General features: G+C 57.5%; 2 protein-coding genes across 2 annotated transcripts in view; one reads left to right on the top strand and one right to left on the bottom strand.

The window, feature by feature from the left end:
* The window catches only part of EFR3B (EFR3 homolog B), a 35064-nt gene extending 19034 nt beyond the window's left edge, over positions 1 to 16030 (top strand). The window contains exons 7-23 of the mRNA XM_026846360.1: positions 622 to 756; positions 1101 to 1179; positions 2495 to 2630; positions 3138 to 3299; positions 4424 to 4535; positions 6276 to 6327; positions 6564 to 6736; positions 7405 to 7480; positions 8338 to 8499; positions 8816 to 8947; positions 9052 to 9119; positions 10114 to 10241; positions 10701 to 10792; positions 12691 to 12739; positions 12963 to 13069; positions 13208 to 13257; positions 14176 to 16030. Coding sequence (XP_026702161.1) covers positions 622 to 756; positions 1101 to 1179; positions 2495 to 2630; positions 3138 to 3299; positions 4424 to 4535; positions 6276 to 6327; positions 6564 to 6736; positions 7405 to 7480; positions 8338 to 8499; positions 8816 to 8947; positions 9052 to 9119; positions 10114 to 10241; positions 10701 to 10792; positions 12691 to 12739; positions 12963 to 13069; positions 13208 to 13257; positions 14176 to 14281 — 1819 coding nt within the window. The 3' untranslated portion in view covers positions 14282 to 16030. The remainder of the gene's footprint in view (positions 1 to 621; positions 757 to 1100; positions 1180 to 2494; positions 2631 to 3137; positions 3300 to 4423; positions 4536 to 6275; positions 6328 to 6563; positions 6737 to 7404; positions 7481 to 8337; positions 8500 to 8815; positions 8948 to 9051; positions 9120 to 10113; positions 10242 to 10700; positions 10793 to 12690; positions 12740 to 12962; positions 13070 to 13207; positions 13258 to 14175) is intronic.
* A 1821-nt stretch (positions 16031 to 17851) lies between these two features.
* POMC (proopiomelanocortin) lies at positions 17852 to 21401 on the bottom strand. The gene is made up of 3 exons (XM_026846196.1): positions 21327 to 21401; positions 19458 to 19644; positions 17852 to 18820 (listed from the first exon to the last, which is right to left on the bottom strand). The coding sequence occupies exons 2-3, from the start codon at positions 19578 to 19580 to the stop codon at positions 18191 to 18193; spliced, it is 753 nt and encodes a 250-aa protein (XP_026701997.1). The 5' UTR covers positions 19581 to 19644; positions 21327 to 21401; the 3' UTR covers positions 17852 to 18190.
* Between the last annotated feature and the right edge of the window lie 263 nt (positions 21402 to 21664).

The following is a 21664-nucleotide window of genomic DNA, read 5'->3' as shown; positions in this document are numbered from 1 at the left end:
TTTTCCCTTTTCCTTGTAAACTGAAGCATGGAGGTGGTAAAAGCTCTCATGGTGTTTGTGTGATGCCAAAGGAGCCTGAGTGTGGAATAAGGGGATGATTTCTGGGGTGTGCGTGTTCAGACTGACTTGTGCCGGGCTGTGACCGTTTTGTTTTTTCTCCTCTGAGAGGCTGTGTCCACCCTGGGAGGGTCTTATCCTACGATAAGATCCTTCCCCCTCCAGCACTGGGCACCAGGATCATCCTCCCCGTCCCAGGGACACGGGGGCTGTCCCTGCCGCTTGGCACAGCCTGGCGCTGCAAGCAGGGCCACCCCGGCACATCCCCCTTTTCCGCAAGCCGTGCACCCGTGCTGCGTTCTGATCTGGCTCAAAGCCAGCAGCGCTTGATCGCTGGGCTCTGCTGGGATGGAGTTACCCCGTCTGCCTGGCAGGGTGACATTTGGCTCTGCGGGGTGGCTGCGGGCCATGCGGATGGTAGCCCACAGCCCGTTGCCGCGCGGGGTGCTGGCAGATGCCACGACCGTTTTGCTCCAACCCTCCCTGGCCAGGTTCTGTTCCTCTTCTCCCCCACTGCTGCCGCACGCTGAGTGCCTCTCTCATCACCCTCCTCTGCTTTCGCAGCCGCTCCCCCTCCCCGCTGCAAGCCACTGAGAAGGAGAAGGAGAGTCCTACAGAGCTGGCGGAAAGGTGCCTGCGGGAGCTGCTGGGCCGGGCAGCGTACGGCAACATCAAGAACGCCATCAAACCCGTCCTCATGTAAGTCCTGCATCCCTCACCTTTGGCACAAGGGAAACTGAGGCACAGGGAGTGCGGGCCAGAGCTGGGGTGAAGGCGTGGGCTCCCCTCGGCGCGGTACTGAAGATGGGGACTGGGTTTCAGTCTGAGCTCTCATTTTCGGATGTGATGAGGAAGATCTCGTGGGATAGATACCTGGTGCGGAGAAAAGTCACCCCAGAGGGGAGTTTGTGTCCCTGCCCTCCCCTGCAGCATTTGCTCCCTGCTGCTTCAGGCTGTTCCAGGTGCTTGGTGCTGCTCTGCACCCCCGTACGGTTTGGGGGGACCAATATTTACTTTCCCCTCTGCTTCCATCTCTTCCCCAGCCACCTGGATAACCACTCGCTCTGGGAGCCGAAGATCTTTGCAACTTGCTGTTTCAGGATCATCATGTACTCGATCCAGGTGAGGAGCTGGGGGTACCCTGGCCCATGACACCATTTGGGGACACACCTGCGTGCTGGGGAGTGTGCCCGTGTCTGCCTCCAGGACTGGGCTGAGTCAGAGCCGCCGCCGCCGCATTGCCGCATCCCGGCAGCGCCAAGTCGGAGCGTTCGCCGGGAGCTCGGCCACCAAGTGTGCCCTAAAACGGGCCAGAGACAGGGCACAGTCCTCGTGCGGGCAGGTGGCCCCACAGGTGTGAGGGGGACTATCTGCTCGGGGTTAGCCTGGCTTCATGCCAGCCGGGTGTGTTTTACAACACTGCTCATGGAGCTGGTACCTCCGTCCCGGGAGCGATTTCCCTCCCTCTCAGTGGAAAGCAAAGCCCTGCTGAATCAGTCGGGCTAGCAGGCGTGCTGTGAAGTGCTCCCCAGGAAGCAGTTGGGCTCCGATGGAAAGCTGCCTCTTTCCAGATCGCTGCCATGTGAATCGATCCAAGCTCCTCGTCCCTGCAGAAAAGGAGAGGGGCTGTCTAGAGTGAAACGTGCCCCTGGGCAAACCAGGCATTGTCATCCAGCACGCCCCTCCTTAGATGTGGGGATGCTCAGAGACAGACCCTGCCAGCCCCTTCTCACTGGGGGGGCCATGGAAATGCAGTTTAGGTAAATCCCAAAGTGATAGAGGTCCATCCTTTTTTTTTTTTTTTTTTTTTTTTAAACCTTGTTTGTCTGGGTCTCTGCATGCCCTTGGGCACGGTTCTGCCTTCCCACCTTGCTCCTACTCTGCTGGGGCAGTCCCAGACCTGCTGCCTCACTTCGCCCCTCTGGGAGTTTGCTTTGCTTTAGAACTCAGCCAAACTGTGGCTTTGCTTGCAGAACTCTTACAGGAAAAAGGAGATCACCACCCCTTGCTCTTGTTTCTTGTTTTTCATCCTGTAAACTGCCTAAACCCATTCACAGAGATTCCAGGTTTTATAAAATCCTGTTAATGCATATTGGAAGCGTAAGGTCACGATAAGTCAGCAGGACCCTTGGGAAACCCCGGAAAAAATCAAATCCTTTCTCCCTGAAATCCCTGGGATTAATTGTCACCATTTTCTTAGATCTGTACAGCTCTTCAGATTTGTTTTTCCTCTGCAAATTACTCCAAGCTCTTGCACAGTCATGTAAAACAGGCTTCCCCCAGGTGCCTCCTCTCATTTTGCATCTGGAGCTGTCTTGGAAAGAGCCGGGCGGGGACTCTCTGCAGCTGGGCACACGTGCAGGATTCGTCCCCGGTAGCTGGGTGAGTTACAGAAACAGGCTGTCACCTTGTGCTGTCATTCTTCCTCCCTTCCTAGCCTCAGCACTCCCATCTCGTGATCCAGCAGCTCCTGGGGCACCTGGATGCTAACAGCAAGAGCGCGGCCACCGTGCGCGCGGGCATCGTGGAGGTCCTCTCGGAGGCCGCGGTGATCGCAGCCTCCGGATCTGTTGGTAAGTGGGTAAATTTATCCTCTCCATCCATCTCCTCACCCTCTTACTGCCGTGGGAATGGGGAAGAGGTGCTGGAGGTTTGGGCTGGGCTCTGGCATGTGCCCAAGCATGAGCCTGGTGATGGGGGATCCAGCCTGGAGCATGTCGGGGTGCTGGTGGTCTGTTCTGTGCCGTTTCAGTGCTCCCAAGCGCAACCCCTATGTCCATGTGCAGCGACCTAAACCCAGAGGGCTGAACCCAATGCCTGCCTTTGCCTTCGGGGCAGGGGGCAGGGGGAGTTTTCAGGAGCTTGCTGTGAATATGCCAAGATGATGGTGCTCCTGGAAGGACATTTCACGGTCAAAAGTCACTGTGTGTCGAGCCAAACAGTTTTTCAACTGGTTTATGGTGTTGGCGGGTGGTACAAACCATGTTGTCCTGGGGGAAGCTACAGCCTCCATCTCCATGGGGAAAAGTGCTGCTCTCCTCCCACGATGTTCCACCGTCTCTCCCCTCTCGCCACTGCAGGCCCCACGGTGCTGGAGGTGTTTAACACCCTGCTGAGGCAGCTGCGCCTCAGCATCGACTATGCGCTGACGGGGAGCTACGACTGCGCCGCCGGCATCAGCACCAAGATCATCAAGGAGCACGAGGAGAGGATGTTCCAGGAGGCCGTCATTAAAACCATAGGTGGGGTGTCCCATGTTGCCCAGCGCGCTGGGTTTCTGCCTTGGGTATCTACAGGATTATTCAGGGTGAAACAAAGTCACCCTCATCCTAAAAGTGGAGATGGGAAATGAGATTTATCTGTTGAGGTGTGCTGCAGGTGTGGCGGTGGGTTATTGGCGGGTGGCATTGCAACCCCAGCTGTCCCCGACAGAGCTGCTGCATGGAGGAAAAATCATATTTCTCCCTGGGTAGGACACCCCAAGGAAGGGAAGGAGAGGAGAAGTATCAGAAATAGCATGGCCAGCAGGGACAGGGAAGGGATCTGAGCCCTGGGCTCGGCACTGGGGAGGCCGCCCCTCGATTCCTGGGTTCAGTTCTGGGCCCCTCACCCCAAAAAGGCCATTGAATGACTCGAGCGTGGCCAGAGAAGGGCAACGGAGCTGGGGCAGGGTCTGGAGCACAGGTCTGCTGGGGAGCGGCTGGGGGAACTGGGGGGGTTCAGTCTGGAGCAGAGGAGGCTGAGGGGAGACCTCCTGGCCCTCGGCAACTCCCTGCCAGGAGGGGGCAGAGAGGGGGGGATGAGTCTCTGGAGCCAAGGCCCCAGCGCCAGGCCCCGAGGGAATGGCCTCAAGCTGCCCAGGGCAGGGTCAGGCTGGCTCTGAGGAAGGATTTCTGTGCAGAAGGGGCTGTTGGGCGTTGGAATGGGCTGCCCAGGGCAGGGGGGAGTCCCTGGGATCCCTGGAGGGGTTGAAGAGTCGGGCTGAGCCAGCGCTGAGGGATCTGGGGGAGTTGGGAACGGTCAGGGGGAGGGTCATGGTGGGGCTGGAGGAGCTGCAAGGGCTTTTCCAACTGAGATGATCCTGTGAAAGAGGGTAGGAGTCACCCTGCTGCAGCCACGGAAGGTGGGAATGCACCAGCCCCAAAAAAGGAAGTGTTTAGAGGCAGGATTTGCCATCTCTCAGCCTCTGGGCCTGGGGCTGTCCCACCTGAGAGGTTTTTTGATGGGTCTTGAATGTATGGGTCTGAAGATAAAGCTGTCTGGGGGCTTGGAGTGGGGCATGCGGGCTGACCCCATGGCACTGGGCACTTCTGCGGGGGGTGGGCTGCGCTTTCCACGTGCTGCCAGCTCACTTCTGTCCCCACAGGGTCCTTTGCCAGCACGCTGCCCACCTACCAGCAGTCTGAGGTGATGGTCTTCATCATGAACAAGGTGCCGCTACCCTCCTCACAGCAGTCCATCGAGGCTGGCAAAGCCGGGTGAGAATGGATGCCTTCCTCCCTCCTCAGTCTCCCCCCTGCCCTGATCTCCCTGCCCCTGTCCCATGTGTGTGGCTGTAAAGCTTTGAACATGGAGCTGGACGTGCTGGGACCACCTTGAGGTGGTCTTTGGGGACAGAGTGGGATGTTATCAGAAAGGTCGAGCATCGAGCACTTCCACTGCGGAGCAACGTAGGATCCTCCTTTAAAATGCTTTACTACCTGCAGACGTGATGACAAGGGCCCCTTCAAACACTGGAGCATCAAGGGGGAGAGGTGTTTACAGGCAGTGGTGCTGCAGTTGAACTCTGCATTTCTTCAGGTACCTGCTGAGAGATTCAGCTGTCAGGAGCTCAGTCCTGGGGTGTCAAGTGTAACTAGCCAGGAACTAAAAATAATATTCAGGGGAGTGACTTCAGGATGTCTCGGGGCAGTGAGGTGGCCGCTGGTGAGTGAGGGCTGCTGAAAAGCTCATGTGTGGCTCCGTGGGACTGGCTGTTGGTGGCTGCCATCCCCCGCTGGCGCGTGGCCCCTCGGAGCTGCCTCCGAGCTTTTATTAACACCGAGCGGGAGGAGGTATTTATACCCGGCAGTGGAGGAAGAGAAGGAAGGGAAAACACCCAAACAACATAATTCCTTAAGAAGTGTGGGAACAGACCATGAGAGCTATTTAGAGCCAGGGTATCAGCGCTGAAACATGTAGGTAAGGAGCAAACAGATTTTCGTGCTATATTTATCTTCAAAGTACGGTCAGGCTCTTCCCACTTGTCTCTGATGGGAGAGAGACTTTGCTGGCTGATAGGAGACACTCTGCTCCTCGCTCGCATGGGGGTTACTCCTGATGCCTGTGTTTGGTCCCGATTCAGGCAGTGGGAGGCACGCTGGGTGCTGGGTGCTGTTTGGCCAGGGCAGCTTTCCCGGCTGTGGGAGCAGAATCGGGCTTGTAGCCCCAGGATGGCAGTTACTGCTCAGCTGGTCGTGACAGGCTGTTTGTCACTGCTCCTTTCTCAGCTCGCCAGCTTCCTCCGGGAGAGTTTTTAAATCTCTGATGCTGTGTGAAGGATGGTGCTCGCTCTGCGTGTGCAGGTGAACCAGGAGTTCGCAGAGGAGTGGTTCAGCTTATGGGGATGCTGCCGTTCGGGGTGTAGCTCAGTCTCTAGGCAGAGGTAGGCAGTGTGTCATGGGACAGCGTGGAAATCCCTTAGGAGCTCCCTGTGTCCCCTCAGGGCTAGGAAAGGCTGAGTTCAGACACTAGAGAATTCAAGATTTCCTCTTTTTCCCAAGAAGTGGAAGTGCGCTTCATGGTGGCTTTGCAAGAAGTGAGATGGGAGCGAGGAGCGGGCGTACCTCTGTGGACAGGAGGGTTTGGGCTTTGTCTTGCTGATTTGCAGCTGCTGGAAAGTGAGGAGCCTGTTCTGAGCCAGTCCCTTGGGAGTCACTTGGGATTAAGACGTCTAGACATTGGTTCATTCTCCTGAGCTCAGCTTGCTCCTGGTCAGAGATGCAAGTGCTGCCTTGTTTCTGAATCCTATGGCAAGGTGTATGCTTTGATATTCATCATCCCTTTGGCAGCCTTTTTGCTGGCTATTAAATCGGGAGCTCATTCACTGAAGACCACGGCTGTTTGTGGTGGTGACTCTCGGGAAACTGGTCCAGCCCTTTCTGAAGGCTTTTCCATCCTTGGGGTATAGCAGTTGTTTTCACTTAGATTTTACCATTTTTTTCCTCTCTCTGTGGCAGGGAGAACCGGAATCGGCTGACACAGATAATGCTCCTGAAGTCCCTCCTCCAGGTATGACCATGTCACCATCCCTGCGGGAACATCTGACCCCCACAAGACCTGTGGGGTTCCAGCTACTGGCATGTCAAAGCTGATTTGGGGACCTTCTCCCCTGGGATGCATTAGGAAGAGCTCAAGCTGTACTTAGTCTTCTCTGCTTGCATCCTCTCTTTCTTGGTGTGTTTTAACACCCACCCCCCCCCAAGTGCCACTGTCAGTTTGCTTCCCATTTTCTTTGATGCTTGCAGGTCTCTGTGGGCTTCCAGTGCAGTAACATGCTCACAGCACTCCCCAGCGCCTTCCTGGACAGGCTGCTCTCCGCAGCCCTCATGGAGGATGCTGAGATCCGCCTCTTTGTCCTCGAGATCCTCATCAGCTTCATCGATCGCCATGGGAACCGACAGAAATTCTCCACCATCAGGTATGTCCCAGGGCTGGGACCTGTGCACCCTGCAGAGCAGGCTTGAGAGGAAGATCTGCTGGGCTGGGAGTGCTGGCAGGATTATTAAATAAATCTGGTACAAATTCTGGGGTGGTTTCATGTTGCAGATCAGTGGTCTGCTAGGAGCTGGATGCATGGGGGGGGGTCTCTCTGAGAGGCTGTGCCCAGAGACACGTGGGACCACGCTGCTGAAAGCACCTGTGGTTAGACAGTGGTGCCAGGAGGATGTGCAGGAGCAATAACCTCCTCAAGTGGGTTCATCAGCTGGGTTGCATCCCCATGGATGGTCCTGCTGGGCACTCGTGTTGTCCGTGCTGCATTACCCTGGATGAAGGTGACTGTAATCCCAGATGGAAACATCTCCCTGGGTTTTGCTGTGCTCCTGCTAATCCTTTTTACTTGCACCCTTCTTTGTCAACTTGCCTTCGTGCTCCTGAGCACCAACTGCCTTGAAATCCTGTGGAGATTTGCCTCAGGATTCTTGAATATCTGAACCGCTCAGATGAGTGTTAAAAACCTCCTTTAGCTTCCCGCATCGGTTCTTCCCGGATGGCTCGTTCCTGGCCAGCAGCTCTGCAGGGGTGCAGGAATCGTGCCTCCTCCCTCCTGTGTCTGAGTTTTCCCTCCCCCTTGGCCTTTCCTTGCAGCACCATCAGCGACATCTCGGTCCTGAAGCTGAAAGTGGACAAATGCTCGCGCCAAGATACTGTCTTCATGAAGAAGGTAGTGTCAGAGTCTGGGTCAAGCTGTCCTTGTGCAGACCAGTGTGAGCACTGGGCCTCTGTTTCCCCAAGTCACACTGAGAGTACTGTGATGCTTCTAGACCTGGGAATGTCCCTGTGAAAGCCAGCAGGATTCCACCTCCATCGGCGCTTCATGCATGAGCCTTTCTAGACTCCTAAATCTTCTATTTGACCCAAGGAACAAGTACCCCAGGATGTGCTGGTATCCCAAAAGCTATTGATCAAGTGGCTTTCGAAGTTGCCTGATTTTATTTATTTTTATTTCCCCCCACTGCCTCCTTAGAGCACTTCCAGAGTGGCGCAGACCCCTCTGGAACTAACTCGAGGCCAAGATGGGATCAGTTTATTACCTTGCGCACATCACCGAGCAGCAATGCAGCCCCTAAACTAAAAAACAATCCCAGAGCTGAGTTTCCCTTGCGCCAGCGTGTGCCCTGCTCTGTCCCATGATGGCCTTGCTGTCCCGTAGTGTGTCTCAGGGCTTTATTTCTCTGCTGTGGTCTGAGCCATAATTTCCGTAATGTTTCTGCAACAGAGACATCCTTTGGGTTCGGTGCTGCCAGTGCTCTTAGCCTGCTCTGGGCTATTTTTTTGGATGAGCCAGGGCTTCTTCCCCATCATGGTCCAGCATCGAACGGTGAAACACCACCTGATAGCCACAGCTTTCTCTCCCTGGGGCTTTCTTCCTTTGCTTGGTGACTGGAGGAGCTCTGCTCCCTCCTGCATGGATGAAGGCTCCTTTGCTGGGCCCTGCTGCTTTTCTTTCTCTGCGTTGACGGCAGTGTTGCTCGCAGGGGGATGCTCAGGAGGTGACCACATCCTTCTGTGTCCCCACAGCATGGCCAGCAGCTCTACCGACACATCTACCTGATATGCAAGGAAGAGAGCAACGTGCAGGCTCACTACGAGGCTCTCTACAGCATGCTGATGCTCATTAGCATCGAGCTGGCTAACGAGGAGGTCGTGGTGGACCTCATCCGCCTGGTGCTGGCTGTGCAGGTAGGCAGGGGGGAGCTGGGTGTGCTGCTGGTGCTCAGTGCTGGGGGGCAGCTGAGCGGGGATGTGATGGGGAGTTGGGGTGTCTGAGGAAGCGAGGTGCGAGTGCCTTGCCAGCTCTCAGCTTCTCCCACCATAGTGGGACCAGACCAACGCGCTGGAGACGGATCTTAATCGCTTTGCCAGTGTCTGAAGTGCTGCAAACCCGAGCTCTGAGAGCCGGGATGTTTGGGGGGCAGGTGATACCATGGGGTGCAAGGGGTCCACCCCAGCCCGGCCTTGTCCCTCTTCGCCTCACGGGGCTGTGTCTCTGCTGCAGGAGATAGCCCAGATCAACGAGGACAACTTGACAGCCTACAACCGCTGCGCGCTCTTCGCCCTCGGCGCGGCTTACCTGAACCTCATCAGCCAGCTCACCACCGTGCCCACCTTCTGCCAGCACATCCACGAGGTGTGAGGGAGGTCCTGGGGACGGCGCTGGAGCCTTGCCCACGGCAGCTCTGGCATCAGCTCTGGCCACCCGTGGGGGTTGAGCTCGACTCTTCTCTTCCGTAGGTCATCCAGATGCGACAGAAGGAAGCTCCCTACCTGCTTCCTGAAGACGTGTTTGTGGAGAGACCCAGGTAAGAGCGTGGAAAGCACCGTCTCCTGAGGGATTGGCATCTGCAAGATCGTGGGTGACAGTGGGTTTATCAGCCCTTCACTTGTCTCCTTTTCAATCTGGGGGTGGCACAGTGGGAAGGACATCAAGTGGTTTCCAGCCTGTTCCGAATCTGAGGAAGATCCTGTGCAGCCAGGGAAGGGGGGGTGACCGCCTCGGCTTGTGCTCACAGCCAGCCCAGTGCCGGGATCAGCTCTGTACGCTGAGCCCTCCCTCTTTCTGACAGCAGGATGGGTGTGGATCAGGGGTGTCATCCTGCTGCTCTGCTGTGCCACCGGGTCGTGGCTGCATGTAGGGCATCCCCAGGCCACAGAATCCCAGAATTATCTGGGTTGGAAAATCCCTTGCAGCTCCTCCAGCCCCACCATGACCCTCCCCCTGACCGTTCCCAACTCCCCCAGATCCCTCAGCGCTGGCTCAGCCCGACTCTTCAACCCCCCCAGGGATCCCGGGGACTCCCCCCTGCCCTGGGCAGCCCATTCCAACGCCCAACAGCCCCTTCTGCACAGAAATCCTTCCTCAGAGCCAGCCTGACCCTGCCCTGGGCAGCTTGAGGCCATTCCCTCGGGGCCTGGCGCTGGGGCCTTGGCTCCAGAGACTCATCCCCCCTCTCTGCCCCCTCCTGGCAGGGAGTTGCAGAGGGCTGGCTGGGCTGCCCCGGTCCTGCTGGCACACTTGTCAGGGGTCACATTTGGTTGTGAGGTCCCGTACGGAGACTCTGCCCCCATCAGACGTTCCCTAGATCAGGGTGGTCCTTCCTGAGCACACCTGTACCCGTGGTGGTGGGTCAGGAGCCTGTCTGTGCTGGTGTGTGCAGAAATAGGAGCTGTGCTGGAGCTAAGCAAAGCCATGAGATCTCTGTTTCTGACCCAACAGGGTGGGAAGCCCTGCTGGCACCGTTCCCTTGGCAGGAGAGATGCTGTGCCATCTCCGTGGGTTTGTCTCTGTCTTCATAGGTTGAGCAAGAGCCTTGACCACCTGGGCCCGGAGGTTTTCTTCTGGCAAAGCAAGATCAGCGAGGTGCTGGGTGGTAGCGGCTACAACTCGGACAGGCTCAGCACGCCCTACATCCCCCAGCTGACGGGTACACAGCACCCTGGGCCGTCCCGGAGAACTGGGGGGGGAGGAAGGAAACTGATCCCTTGCTCTGTACTGTTACGGGGGTGTGAAGCCCTTGGCCTGCATGTGGACCGTGTGGGTGGTGGATGTGGATGGGAGATGGCAGATGGTGGGTTGTGGGATGGGGGATGGTGGATTGTTCTTCTGCCCTCCTTTGGAGGTGTAGCCTTGGGGAAACTGAGGCATAAAGAGGTTAATCAGGAATTTCCTGGGCTGGCTGGACAGAAAGAACCAAGAAATCCCCTGGGCTTGGCTCAGTCCTCAGTTCTGCTGTTTTGGATGAATTTGGGTGAATGGCTTAGAAGGACTGCTAGCTCCCCTGGGGCTGGGACGTGAGGCTGTGCTCCCCAGGGGCCACCTGTGCTCACCCTGCTACCCCCAGGGTGGCTGCAGTCAGCTCTTCGCCCTTTCTCTTCATCCCCAGATGAAGATCGCTTGTCCAAGAGGAAGAGCATTGGCGAGACCATTTCCCTGCAGGTTGAGGTGGAGTCGAGGAACAGTCCTGAGCGAGAGCAGGTACCGTGTTACTCTGGAGCTGCAGAGACTGCCTCATCCCTTCAGCACAGTGTGCTTGTAGCTGCCTGAGAATGTGCAGTTACACCTCTCTAATTCTTCATTTGGCTGCACGTGTAATTGCTCTGAGCATAACTCAGCCCCAGCATGGCCGGCAGCGAGCCGAGTCAGAAAGACCCTGACTCCCCCTGATGCTCCTCTCCCAGCCTGCAAGGGGAGTGTGCTGGGTTAACCCTGGCTGGACATCAGGTGCCCCCCAAAGCTGCTCTGTCACTCCCCTCAGCTGGACAGGGAGAGACAATATAACCAAAGGCTGGTGGGTGGAGATAAGACCAGGGAGATCACTCACCAGTTACTCTCATGGGCAAACCAGACTCAACTTGTGGAAATTAATTTAATTTATTGCCAATCAAATCAGAGCAGGGTAATGAGAAATAAAAAATAAATCTTAAAACATCTTCCCCGCACCCCTCCCTTCCTCCCCAGCTCAGCTTCACTCCCCGTTTCTCTCCCTCCTCCCCGCCAGCGGCGCAGGGGGACGGGGAATGGGGGTTGTGGTCAGTTCATCACCCCTTGTCTCCGCTGCTCCTTCCTCCTCAGGGGAGGACTCCTCACACTCCTCCCCTGCTCCAGCGTGGGCTCCCCACGGGGTCACAACCCCCTTGGGACATCTCCCTGCTCTGGCGTGGGGTCCCCCAGGGGCTGCGGGTGGAGATCTGCTCCCCCGGGGACCTCACAGCTGCCTCACCGTGGTCTTCATCACGGGCCGCGGGGAACCTCAGCTCTGGCACCTGGAGCACCTTCTCCCCCTCCTTCCTCACTGACCTCGGTGGCTGCAGGGTTGTTTCTCTCACATATTCTCACTCCTTTCTCTGGTTACTGTTGCACAGGAGGGTTTTTTTCCCCTTAAATATATTATCCCAGAGGCATTACCACTGTTGCTGATGGGCTCGGCCTTGGCCAGCAGCTGTGTCAGACATGGGGGGGGAAGCTTCTAGCAGCTTCTCACAGAAGCCATCCCTGTAGCCCCCCGATACCAAATCCTTGCCATACAAACCCCATACAGGGAGCCACGCAGCAGGAAGGGTCTCCCACTGCTGTTTGGGTGGCAAGTCTTTCTTTTAGGGGAGGTGTAAGGCCTGGCTAGTCCAGCCTGAAAAAACATTTTAAAAGTGCTCTTTGCCAGGAAAGATCTCCCTGGCCAGCAGGGACAGGGCAGGGATCTGAGCCCTGGGCTCGGCACTGGGGAGGCCGCCCCTCGATTCCTGGGTTCAGTTTTGGGCCCCTCACCCCAAAAAGGCCATTGAATGACTCGAGCGTGGCCAGAGAAGGGCAACGGAGCTGGGGCAGGGTCTGGAGCACAGGTCTGCTGGGGAGCGGCTGGGGGAACTGGGGGGGTTCAGTCTGGAGCAGAGGAGGCTGAGGGGAGACCTCCTGGCCCTCTGCAACTCCCTGCCAGGAGGGTGCAGAGAGGGGGGATGAGTCTCTGGAGCCAAGGCCCCAGCGCCAGGCCCCGAGGGAATGGCCTCAAGCTGCCCAGGGCAGGGTCAGGCTGGCTCTGAGGAAGGATTTCTGTGCAGAAGGGGCTGTTGGGCGTTGGAATGGGCTGCCCAGGGCAGGGGGGAGTCCCCGGGATCCCTGGGGGGGTTGAAGAGTCGGGCTGAGCCAGCGCTGAGGGATCTGGGGGAGTTGGGAACGGTCAGGGGGAGGGTCATGGTGGGGCTGGAGGAGCTGCAAGGGCTTTTCCAACCCAGATGGTTCTGGGATTCTGTGATCCTTAAGGATATGCTGTGTTTTGGTGCAAGAGTACAGCCCAGGAGTACTGGTTCTGGGTTGTTGTGACCCCAGAATGATGTCCTATGCTGTGCTTTGAGCCTAATGTGCTTTTCCCTTTCCTTTAGCGAGCACCAGCGGAAGAGATCACATATGAGACGCTGAAGAAGGCAATAGGTAAGCGAGGGAGCCAGCTGTGGCAGGGAGAGGTGGAGGCTGGTGTGGTGTGTACCCATGGGTACTGTCACCCCTGTGTCCGTGTGTGTTCATAGCTCTGCCTGGCCCTGGGGGTGTCCGGGGGGCTAGTGATGCCCAAACCCGTGCTATCTGCTGGGGAGAAGGGGATGTGGTTATCCGTGCAGGTGGGGAGCAGCTGAGAGCCATCTCCCCTCTGCTTCAGTAGACAGTGTCGCCGTGGAGGAGCAGGAGCGGGAACGGAGGCGGCAAGTGGTGGAGAAATTTCAGAAAGCCCCGTTTGAGGAGATCGCCGCCCACTGTGGTGCCCGGGTGAGTCGGGGCTGCGGCACCCTCGATCCCCACAGCTGCCCTGCTCTGGTGCCCGGGGCAGGGTGTTTGTCCCCATTTGTACCCCCATGACTCCCAGGGTGCAGCCGCACTCATACAGCCGCTGTGTCTGTGTTACAGGCGACGCTGCTGCAGAGCAAACTCAACCAGATCTTCGAGATCACCATACGGTGAGTCGGGGCCACAGCTGAGCTGTGCCAAGCATGGGGTGCCTGGCAGTGGGAGCCACCTGTCCCCCATCGAGGAGACTCATGTGCTGGGCTGGCTGCCAGCCTGGGGTTGGGCTCTGTGGTGGCAAGAGGGGACAGGAGCCAGCAGTGTGCCCGGGTGGCCAAGAAAGCCAACGGCCTCCTGGCTTGGATTGGAACTAGTGTGAGCAGCAGGAGCAGGGAGGTGACAGTCCCCTGTGCTCGGCACTGGTGAGGCCACACCTGGAGGGTTGTGTCCAGGTCTGGGCACCTCAATCCCAGAGAGATCTGGAGGGGCTGGAGCGAGGGCAGAGGAGGGCAGCGAGGCTGGGGAAGGGCTGGAGAATCAATCCTGTGAGGAGCCAGGGAAGGAGCTGGGAGTGTTCAGGGTGAGGAGGAGGAGGCTGAGGGGAGCCCTCATCCCTCTCTGCAGCTCCTGACAGGACATTGCAGAGAGGCTGGGGCTGGGCTCTGCTCCCAGGGGATCAGGGACAGGACAAGAGGGAACGGCTGGAAACTGCCCCAGGGGAGGGTCAGGCTGGGCAGGAGGAGAAAATGTTTCCCAGCAAGAGTGGTGCGAGAGTGGAAGAGGCTGCCCAGGGAGGGGGGAGTCCCCATCCCTGGGGGGGTTTCAGGGCCATTGGGATGAGCTGTGGGGGATGTGGGGTAGGGGAGAACTGTGTAGAGTCGGGCTGAGGGTTGGACTCGCTGATCCCGAGGGGCTTTTCCAACCTGAAGGATTCTGTGACAAGCTGCTGGGAGCAGCCTCTGATTTGTTTGTCCCAGTTCCCCTCTGTGGTGTTGGCCCTGAGGAGACCTGCAACGACACAGGAATGCACGTTTTCTGCATCAAGCTTCACTTCCTCACTAAACCACCTTGTTCCATCTCCTCTGTTTCAGGCCACCACCGAGCCCTTCTGGCACCATCACAGCTGCCTATGGCCAGCCCCAAAACCACTCCATCCCGGTGTATGAGATGAAGTTCCCAGACCTGTGTGTGTACTGAAGGTGGCCGTGCTGGTAGGGCAGAGCCACCGCCGCACAGCTCGCACCAAAGGACCTCTTGGGGAGAGACTGCCGACCCCGCGGGGAGCGCGTCCTCGTGCAGGACGGGTGGGGACACGGACGCCGAGGCCGCCCCAAGATTCGTTGGCACCGCAAACCCCTCTCCTGTACTTTTATTTTGTGACCCTCTGCCTCCGCAGCCACGTTGTGCAGCGGTTGGCGGGTGCAGGAGGCTCGGGGTGCAGCGGTGTGGGGAGGTGGGTATTTGCTGCCACCTCCCTCACTGGTTTTGTTTTTCGGGAAGGGGAGAGGGGATGCTCCGGCTTCAGGCAGAGCACGTTGGGCACGTACATCTTCCCGACATAAAGCAAACCTCTTCCCCAGGAAATCCCTCCCCTCATCGTCTGTCAGCCATGTCGCGAGCCCCCGCCACGGGGCAGGGCTGAACCTGGAGAATTCAGCCTGTCAAAGGCAGGAGGGGGTTTGGGGTGCAGCGGGCCGGAGCCCAGGGCAACCGCAGAACCAAAACCTGCCCGAGCTGGTGCTTGAGGCAGATACGGTCCCCACATCCAACTCCTGGCCCGTGAGCCTCCATCGTCTGTAGCCCCCTCGTTGTGTGGCCAGTTCCCCTTCACGGTGCCCCGATGCCCGGTGCAGCACGGGGTGGCAATTGTCCCACCCCAGTGTGGGGGCACGCAGCAGCCTGGCTGGTTCCAGGTCACTTGAAAACACAATTTCTTTGGGAAAACCCACTTTTTTTTTGGGGGGGGAAACCCAGCAGAGCCTTGCCTCTCCCCCAGTTCACCACGGGGCTGATGGTGACTGAGCCCAGAGGCAGCGTGCCGGTGGGGCGATGACACGAGGCACGAGCAGCCACTGTGCTGGGGAATATTAACACGTGAACCCACTGTTTTCATATTTTTGGGTTGGGTTGTGACAGTTCTGGGGTTCCTGTCTCAAAGAGATAATTATTATTTTATTTTATTTTTTTTTTAGCTTTGAAAAAGTCTAATCTTAAATCAGCTGAGCCATAATCACAAGGAAACCCCCGTGCAGCAAGGAACGAGCTGCCATAAGGTGTTTTAGAGGGTCCACCGTGTAGATCCTGTGTCTGGCAGGCCACGGATAGCGCCTGTCCTCGTGTAGTAGAGGAAAATTTGGGGGGAGATGAGACTGTCCAAGAGTTTTACGTGTGGTGGAAAATTCTGGGTCCTACCAAACCGAAACTACAAGGTGAAGATGGTAGGGATGAGGAGGAGAGGTTGCTTGGGAGTATTGAGCTGTTCACAGCGAGTATTCAGTCCTTCCCAGGGGTTATTCAGTCATTCGAGGAGGACATTCCGTTGCTCACAGGGGATATTTAGTTGTTCACAGGGTCTCTCCCGCTCCCAAATGCCTTCCAAGCGTCGGTGTGCTGAGGCAAGCTCCGGAGCCCTTCTCAGTGGGACGAGCGCTGCCCGCAGCTTCCCTCGGAGCAGGCTGGGGCTGCCTGGGGGTCTCTTCTGCGAGCTCGGGCAGCCCCTTCCCCTCGGGCCAGCCACGCTGCGTCCGCCCGAGCTGCCTCAAGAGACGCAGAACGCTCTGAAGCTGCGGACGCGGGAGCTGCTTCTGCCCATTGCAGAGGGGCAGCAGGTAAAGGCTCTGCCTGTGCCCCACCGGCTTCCTTCAGCCACGACCCCTTCCTCTGCCCCTCTCGCTGCAGATCTTCAGACATATATTTTAAGCTATAATGACACATCACCATCCCCTCCTGTGGTTGCAGTTCACGGTTGCCCCGAGGTCACCGCTTGTTTGTGTTGTCGTGCTGTAATCCGGGTTTAGGAAATGATCTAGTTTAAGAGCACAGGAAAAACAAGGGTTTATTTTGGTCCCTGGGCTGGATCGCGGTGCTGCCCCGCTCACAGCGTGGCTCTGCCTGTGCCAGCCCTGCCCGGTGCCTGAGGTTCTCCCCTTGCTGCTGCCTCTCCTCAGGGTCCCCCCATGTGTTTGTCCCCTGTCCCCAAGCTCTTTTTGCTCCCCGGTCCTGCTGAAATCTGAATTTGGGCTGGGGCAGGTTTTGGGGTTGGCAGTGGGAACACAAAGCAGATTGCTTGGGGGAAGAAGGGTTTGCTCCCATGGCTGTTCTAATGAAAAGCACTAAAAACCTTTAACAAAACGCAGTAGGAAAAGCAATTAACCCCCCACGGGTAAAACGCCTCCAGAACTCTTCAAAACCACAAAGAAGGTGCAAAGATGAGCAGGAGGGGAGCCACGGGGCCACAGGCCCTCCTGTCCCAATGCTTTTTCCCTTACTCTGCTCCGTGGGACCCTGCAGCGGGGCTGGGACCGTCACCCCCCGGCTGGCTGCATCCCCCAGCATGTCTCGCCGCTGCCCCTCCGTATTCTGGGACCCAAACTCCACCTGTAAATGTGTGTCCCCTCCCCTCCCCGACACACACATGGTGTAAGTGACCTGTTTGTACATCACGTTTAGTTTAGGTACTTGTGTACGTATAGATGACAGAGTATATTTCTATAAAGTCAGCAGTTTAGGTGCATGTGTGTGTTTCCATCTCTGTATTGCGGAGCAGTGTGGCGTTTCCGTGTGTAGCCAAGGGCAGAGGGGGGAGTGGGTTGTTAAAAGAGGCCAAGAAGCCGTCGATATTTTCAAATGCGCCGTCTTCATGCCCTTTTCAAATAAATGTTGATGTTGCCACCATGGGGGATCTGCTGTCTTGGCCCCATCTCTGCCCTGGGAGAGGAAAAATGGGTGGTTGCTGCTGGGATGGAGAAGGGATGGCATGGGGTGAGGAGGAGGATGGTTGTGGCTGTGGACAAGCTTCCTTCCCCCAGCTCTGTGTCCAGGATCCAACCCAACCCAAAAGTTTCATCTTTATCATCCTTTATAATTCAGTATTTCCTCTGGTTTTCCCCCATCTGCCAGAAGCTCCCTGCAGTGCACAGGGCTGTGGGGAATGCGCCTGGGCTTCTCCTCGGGGTGTGTGTGAGACACAAACCCACTTGCCAAGGCCCAAAATGGGAAAGAAAACACTGAGCCCCGTTTTTCTTTAACAATCTTTCCACCGTTTTATAGTAAATAAATGGGGTTGCTTTCCCTAGTCTCCAGGCTCTTCAGCATTTATGATTTGCTGGGGAATTACCGAGTTTGCCTGGGAGGTGGGTGCTGAGGGAGCGTGGCTGTGTCCCTTTGCTCCCTGGGGCAGCACCCTGAGGATGCTGCATTTCCCCAGCACACGTCAGCCCCTGGCACATCAGCGTGGGACTCCTCCCCGGGGCCAAAACACTCTGCTGGGGTGTGCAGGAGCTGGTCCCTGCCAAAATGCAGCCCCCGGCGCCCGCTCTGGGCTGGCTGCAGTGAGCCCAGCCTTGCTGGAGCCCCACAGCCAGCTCCTGTGAAGCTCCCGAGCCGGGGGTGCAAAATTATTCTTCCTCCCTCCACCCTAAAACATGCTTCCCAGCCATGTCTCTTTACCCCACAAGACACAGGATTTTACTTTGCAATTCTGTTTTTCTGCCCCTCCACAAACACCAAGCACCCCGAGAGACATTGCTGAGCCCTGGTTAGCTTGCAAAAAAATGGGTTTGTTTATGTTTGGTTTTTTTTTATTATTCTTTTTAGAATTCTTTGAATCTATCATTTACAGTATTGTACAGCTCAGTGAAAATATGAAAATCATCCAGCGTGCTCCAAACTGGGCATCATCCCCGCTCCCTGTGCGTGTCCCGTGGGTGTGGTGAAGCGGTTGGCATCTTCATCCCCAACCTGTTCCCACCCCGTGAAACCTGGGAGCGGAGCCCTTTGGAGTACTAATTAAGAACGACATAATGAGTGATCTCTAAGTGAAACACATGTCAGCAGGACACTAAAGCTACCGGGGTGGGTTGGGGGACACCTGCGGGCTCTCCCCCATCACTGCCCCTTCTTGTAGGCGCTTTTGATGATGGCATTTTTGAAGAGAGTCACTAGAGGGGTCTGGCTGTGCTCCGAGGTCATGAAGCCCCCGTAGCGCTTGTCCTTCAGGGGCGCGTGCCAGCGGAAATGGCGCATGCGGTAGGAGCCGCCGGCCTTCTTCTCCTCCTCCTGGCCTTCCTCTTCCTCCTCCTCTTCCTCCTCGGGAGGTGCCCCGGTGCTGCTGAGCGCCAGCTCCCGCCTGAACTCCAGCGGGTAGCTCTCGGCTGACTCCTCCTCCACCCCGTTGGGATAGACCTTGATGGGTCTCCTCTTGCGCCCTACCGGCTTTCCCCAGCGGAAGTGCTCCATGGAGTAAGAGCGTTTGCCTTCCTCCCGCTCCAGCCCGGTTCCCTCTTCTTCCTCGTGGCGGGATGGCGGGACAATGGGCAGCGGGTTGCCCCCCACCGCCTCCTCCCGTTTGTGCCCCCCGCCGCCACCGCTGCTGCTGTTCCTCCGGCCAAACTTGTTCCAGCGGAAGTGGCTCATGACGTACTTGCGGACGCTCTCGGAGAGGGGTTGGAGGTGCCCGTTCCCTGGGTAGACGGGGGCCTCGGCTGACAGATCGGTTCTGCACGCCGTGGCGCACGCCTGCGCGGGGGGACGAGACGTGCAGGAAGGGTGAGCACGTGGCCGGGACCCCCCCGGGTTGAGGGGGGTGTTGCTGGGGGCTGCTTGCCCAGAGCGGGATGTTTCCCAAGATGGTTTCACACGTGTCCCACTGATGTCCCCATGCGGGTGCCACCCCCTTGGCAGGGAGCTCAAGGAGCATCGTGCCCAGGCACCAAACCAGCTCTGGGTGGCTGGAAACGGTGCCCGGGGGGGCGGGTGTGTGTGTGTGTGGGGGGAACCCCCACTCTGGGGTCCCTGGAGTAAACTTGGCACTTGCACAAAGCGCATTGTTGCACCAGCCTGTCACCGTCACCCTCTGCGGGCACCCTTGGGCACAGGACGAAGCCGATACCCCAGCCGCTGGTTCATCCCGTGCAGGAGGGATGCTGCCAGCTTAAAAACTTATTTCAGCATCAACCCCCAGCGTGAAACCAGCAGGCACAAGCCCACCAAAACCTGTGGGTCACCAAAGCACCCCCCCACATTGACACGGGTCACCCCACGGCGTTGGCATCCCTGTCGCCTCCTCCCCCAGCCCACCGCGACCATCCCTGGGTTGGGAGGGGGGGGACAGAAACCAAAGCAACCGGGGGGTAGCCCCCATCGCCTGCCTTACCAAAACGCCGGCCTTGCTGCTGAGGTCCTGGCATTTGCTGCTCTCCCAGCACGGGCCGCTGGCGCCGGCAAGGTGCCAGAGCAGCAGCCCCAGCACCACGGGCAGGCTGCTCCACAGCAGCATCTTGGCTGGGGGACGAGGCCGGGCTCACACGAGGGCTGAGAGGGGCCCAGAAACTGTGCAGGAACTATGGGGAAAAAAAGAATTAAAAAAAAAAACCCAAAACCAAACCCCTCTTATTTTACTTCAGGAGATTCCGCAATCCTTTCTTTGATGTGCCCCCCCTTAACCTTTCCATTTTCTAAGTTGCCTCTGTTGGAGTTGCAGGAGCGAGGTCCCCTCCTGCCTCCCCCAGGCCTGTCCCTTGCCCCAGGAGATGCCTTAGTGCTGCAAACCCCCCCTCCTTCTACAAAGCTCCAAGCTCCTTGCAAAGACACGCTCTCCCTACACCCCAGGAGCAGGGTGTGTGTGTGATTTTGCCAGAGGAGAAACTGAGGCACAAAGAAAGGGAAGGCAACACCCAAAGCTGCCTCCCTGCCTGCCCCCACATCCCTCTGCTCCTGCTCAGCTGCTCCAAAAAAAATGGGCAACGCTCCCTCCCTTGCTTCTTCCTCTTGCCTTCTGAACTGAAAAGCGTCTCTCCGGAGCCCAGATCTTTTGTCACTGCTACCGCAGGTGACAACCTCTGCCAGCGGGGACTGCTGCCGCCTCCTAAGAAGCCCATCAAGATGAGTGATGCTGCAAGGGGAAAGCGTTAGGGAGCTGCCTTCAGGTTTCATTCTTTGCCAACCACTCGCAGCTTGCAAGCTGAGTCCTCTAAAAAAATGCGCGCTCCCTCCTAACCTGTCCTGCGATGCCCCTCGAGCTGCTGCAGAACTCCTGCGTGGTGGGAGACACAACTGTAAATGGTATTAAAGGAGGCATAGAAGACTAAGGCATTAATATTTTACATTAAATAACATAGAAATGGGTTGCTTGGCTTTTGGGAAGGGTTATGGCAAGTGCTGGTGGTGTTGGGGATGTGGCGTGACCCGGGGGTGGCCAAAATGAACCCAGGATCTGGCTGAAACCCGGGGGCTGAAGCGGCTGTTGCTGCTGTGCCACCAAGGAGGGGTTTGGGGGTGGCTCCCAGACACCCCAGAACCTGCCTCTGGGGTCCCCGAGGATGCCCGGGGTGCTTTCCCTCTACTAATCTCAATTCTTCCCCAAGCGGCCAAATTTAATTCACGTGTCTCTCCTCCCCCCACGCTGCAGGAGCTCTATGGAAGGAAAACCCCATCCCACATTGAAAGAAAACAGAAGAAAAGTCTCATTTTGGCCCCAAATCTGTGTCTGGAGGGGACAGCTGATCCCTCTTGGTGCAAGAGCCACAGGGTCGAGCCTGGATGGAGGGGGACTTTTTATTGACAGAGGAAAAAAAAGCCCCTGATGGTTATGAGAGCAAATAGCAGTTCAAAAAGGGGAGATAAACCAGTGAGACATCCCAAATTTAAACATAAAGTTTGTCTTTCTGTCTTCTGCCTGAATTTGCGGGTGTTGTTGCCCGGGATCCCCCAGCACAGCAGCACCAAGGGTCTGGGGCAGCAGCAGGCAGCACCTCTGTAATATATTAACACCCGATAATGAAAATAAACCCGACAATTAGCCAGAGCAGGGAGGGGAGGGTGTGTTTTATTGCCCATCCCTCGCTGGGAACCCCCTGTCCGGTGGCCGTCCATCACAGCGTGTCACCCCTCCGCAGCAACCGCTCCCCATCACCTATCATCGAGCCCAGATTTTTGCCAAGTTTCTTTCCCCCCCTCACACCCCAAAACACATCGAGGAGACCCACAGGGCTGGGGTGCTGGGTTTTTTTGGAGGGGGGCTTACCTGGGGCCGGGGTGGGAGCCCGACCGCTGTCACCACACACCCTCCGTCCCCCTCTCCCGTGCGCTCCCGGAGAGCGTCTGCCACTCTGCCACTGGTCCCGGCGGCTTTTTATATCCCCTCGCGACAATCGCATCTGCCAGAGGGAAAGGGGGGGCGAGAGGGGGGGGCGAGAGGGACCGTTCCAGGTACCGAACAAAAGATGAGCGAGCGACGGGTGTCCGCTGGATCCGGCCCCGCGGTGCATGGAGGGATTAGCATCTCTTCGCGAAGGGCAGCCGGCAAAGTTTTCCGGGCGATGCTGTTAATTGCGTTTGCAGCTTTGGAGCTGGGGTGGGGGC

The sequence above is a fragment of the Athene cunicularia genome, assembly GCF_003259725.1.
Source record: "Athene cunicularia isolate RWA chromosome 3 unlocalized genomic scaffold, athCun1 chr3_part1, whole genome shotgun sequence".
In the NCBI taxonomy this organism is placed as follows: Eukaryota; Metazoa; Chordata; class Aves; order Strigiformes; family Strigidae; genus Athene; species Athene cunicularia.
Note: the sequence above shows the minus strand (reverse complement) of the source record. Positions and strands in the feature narration are given on the sequence as shown.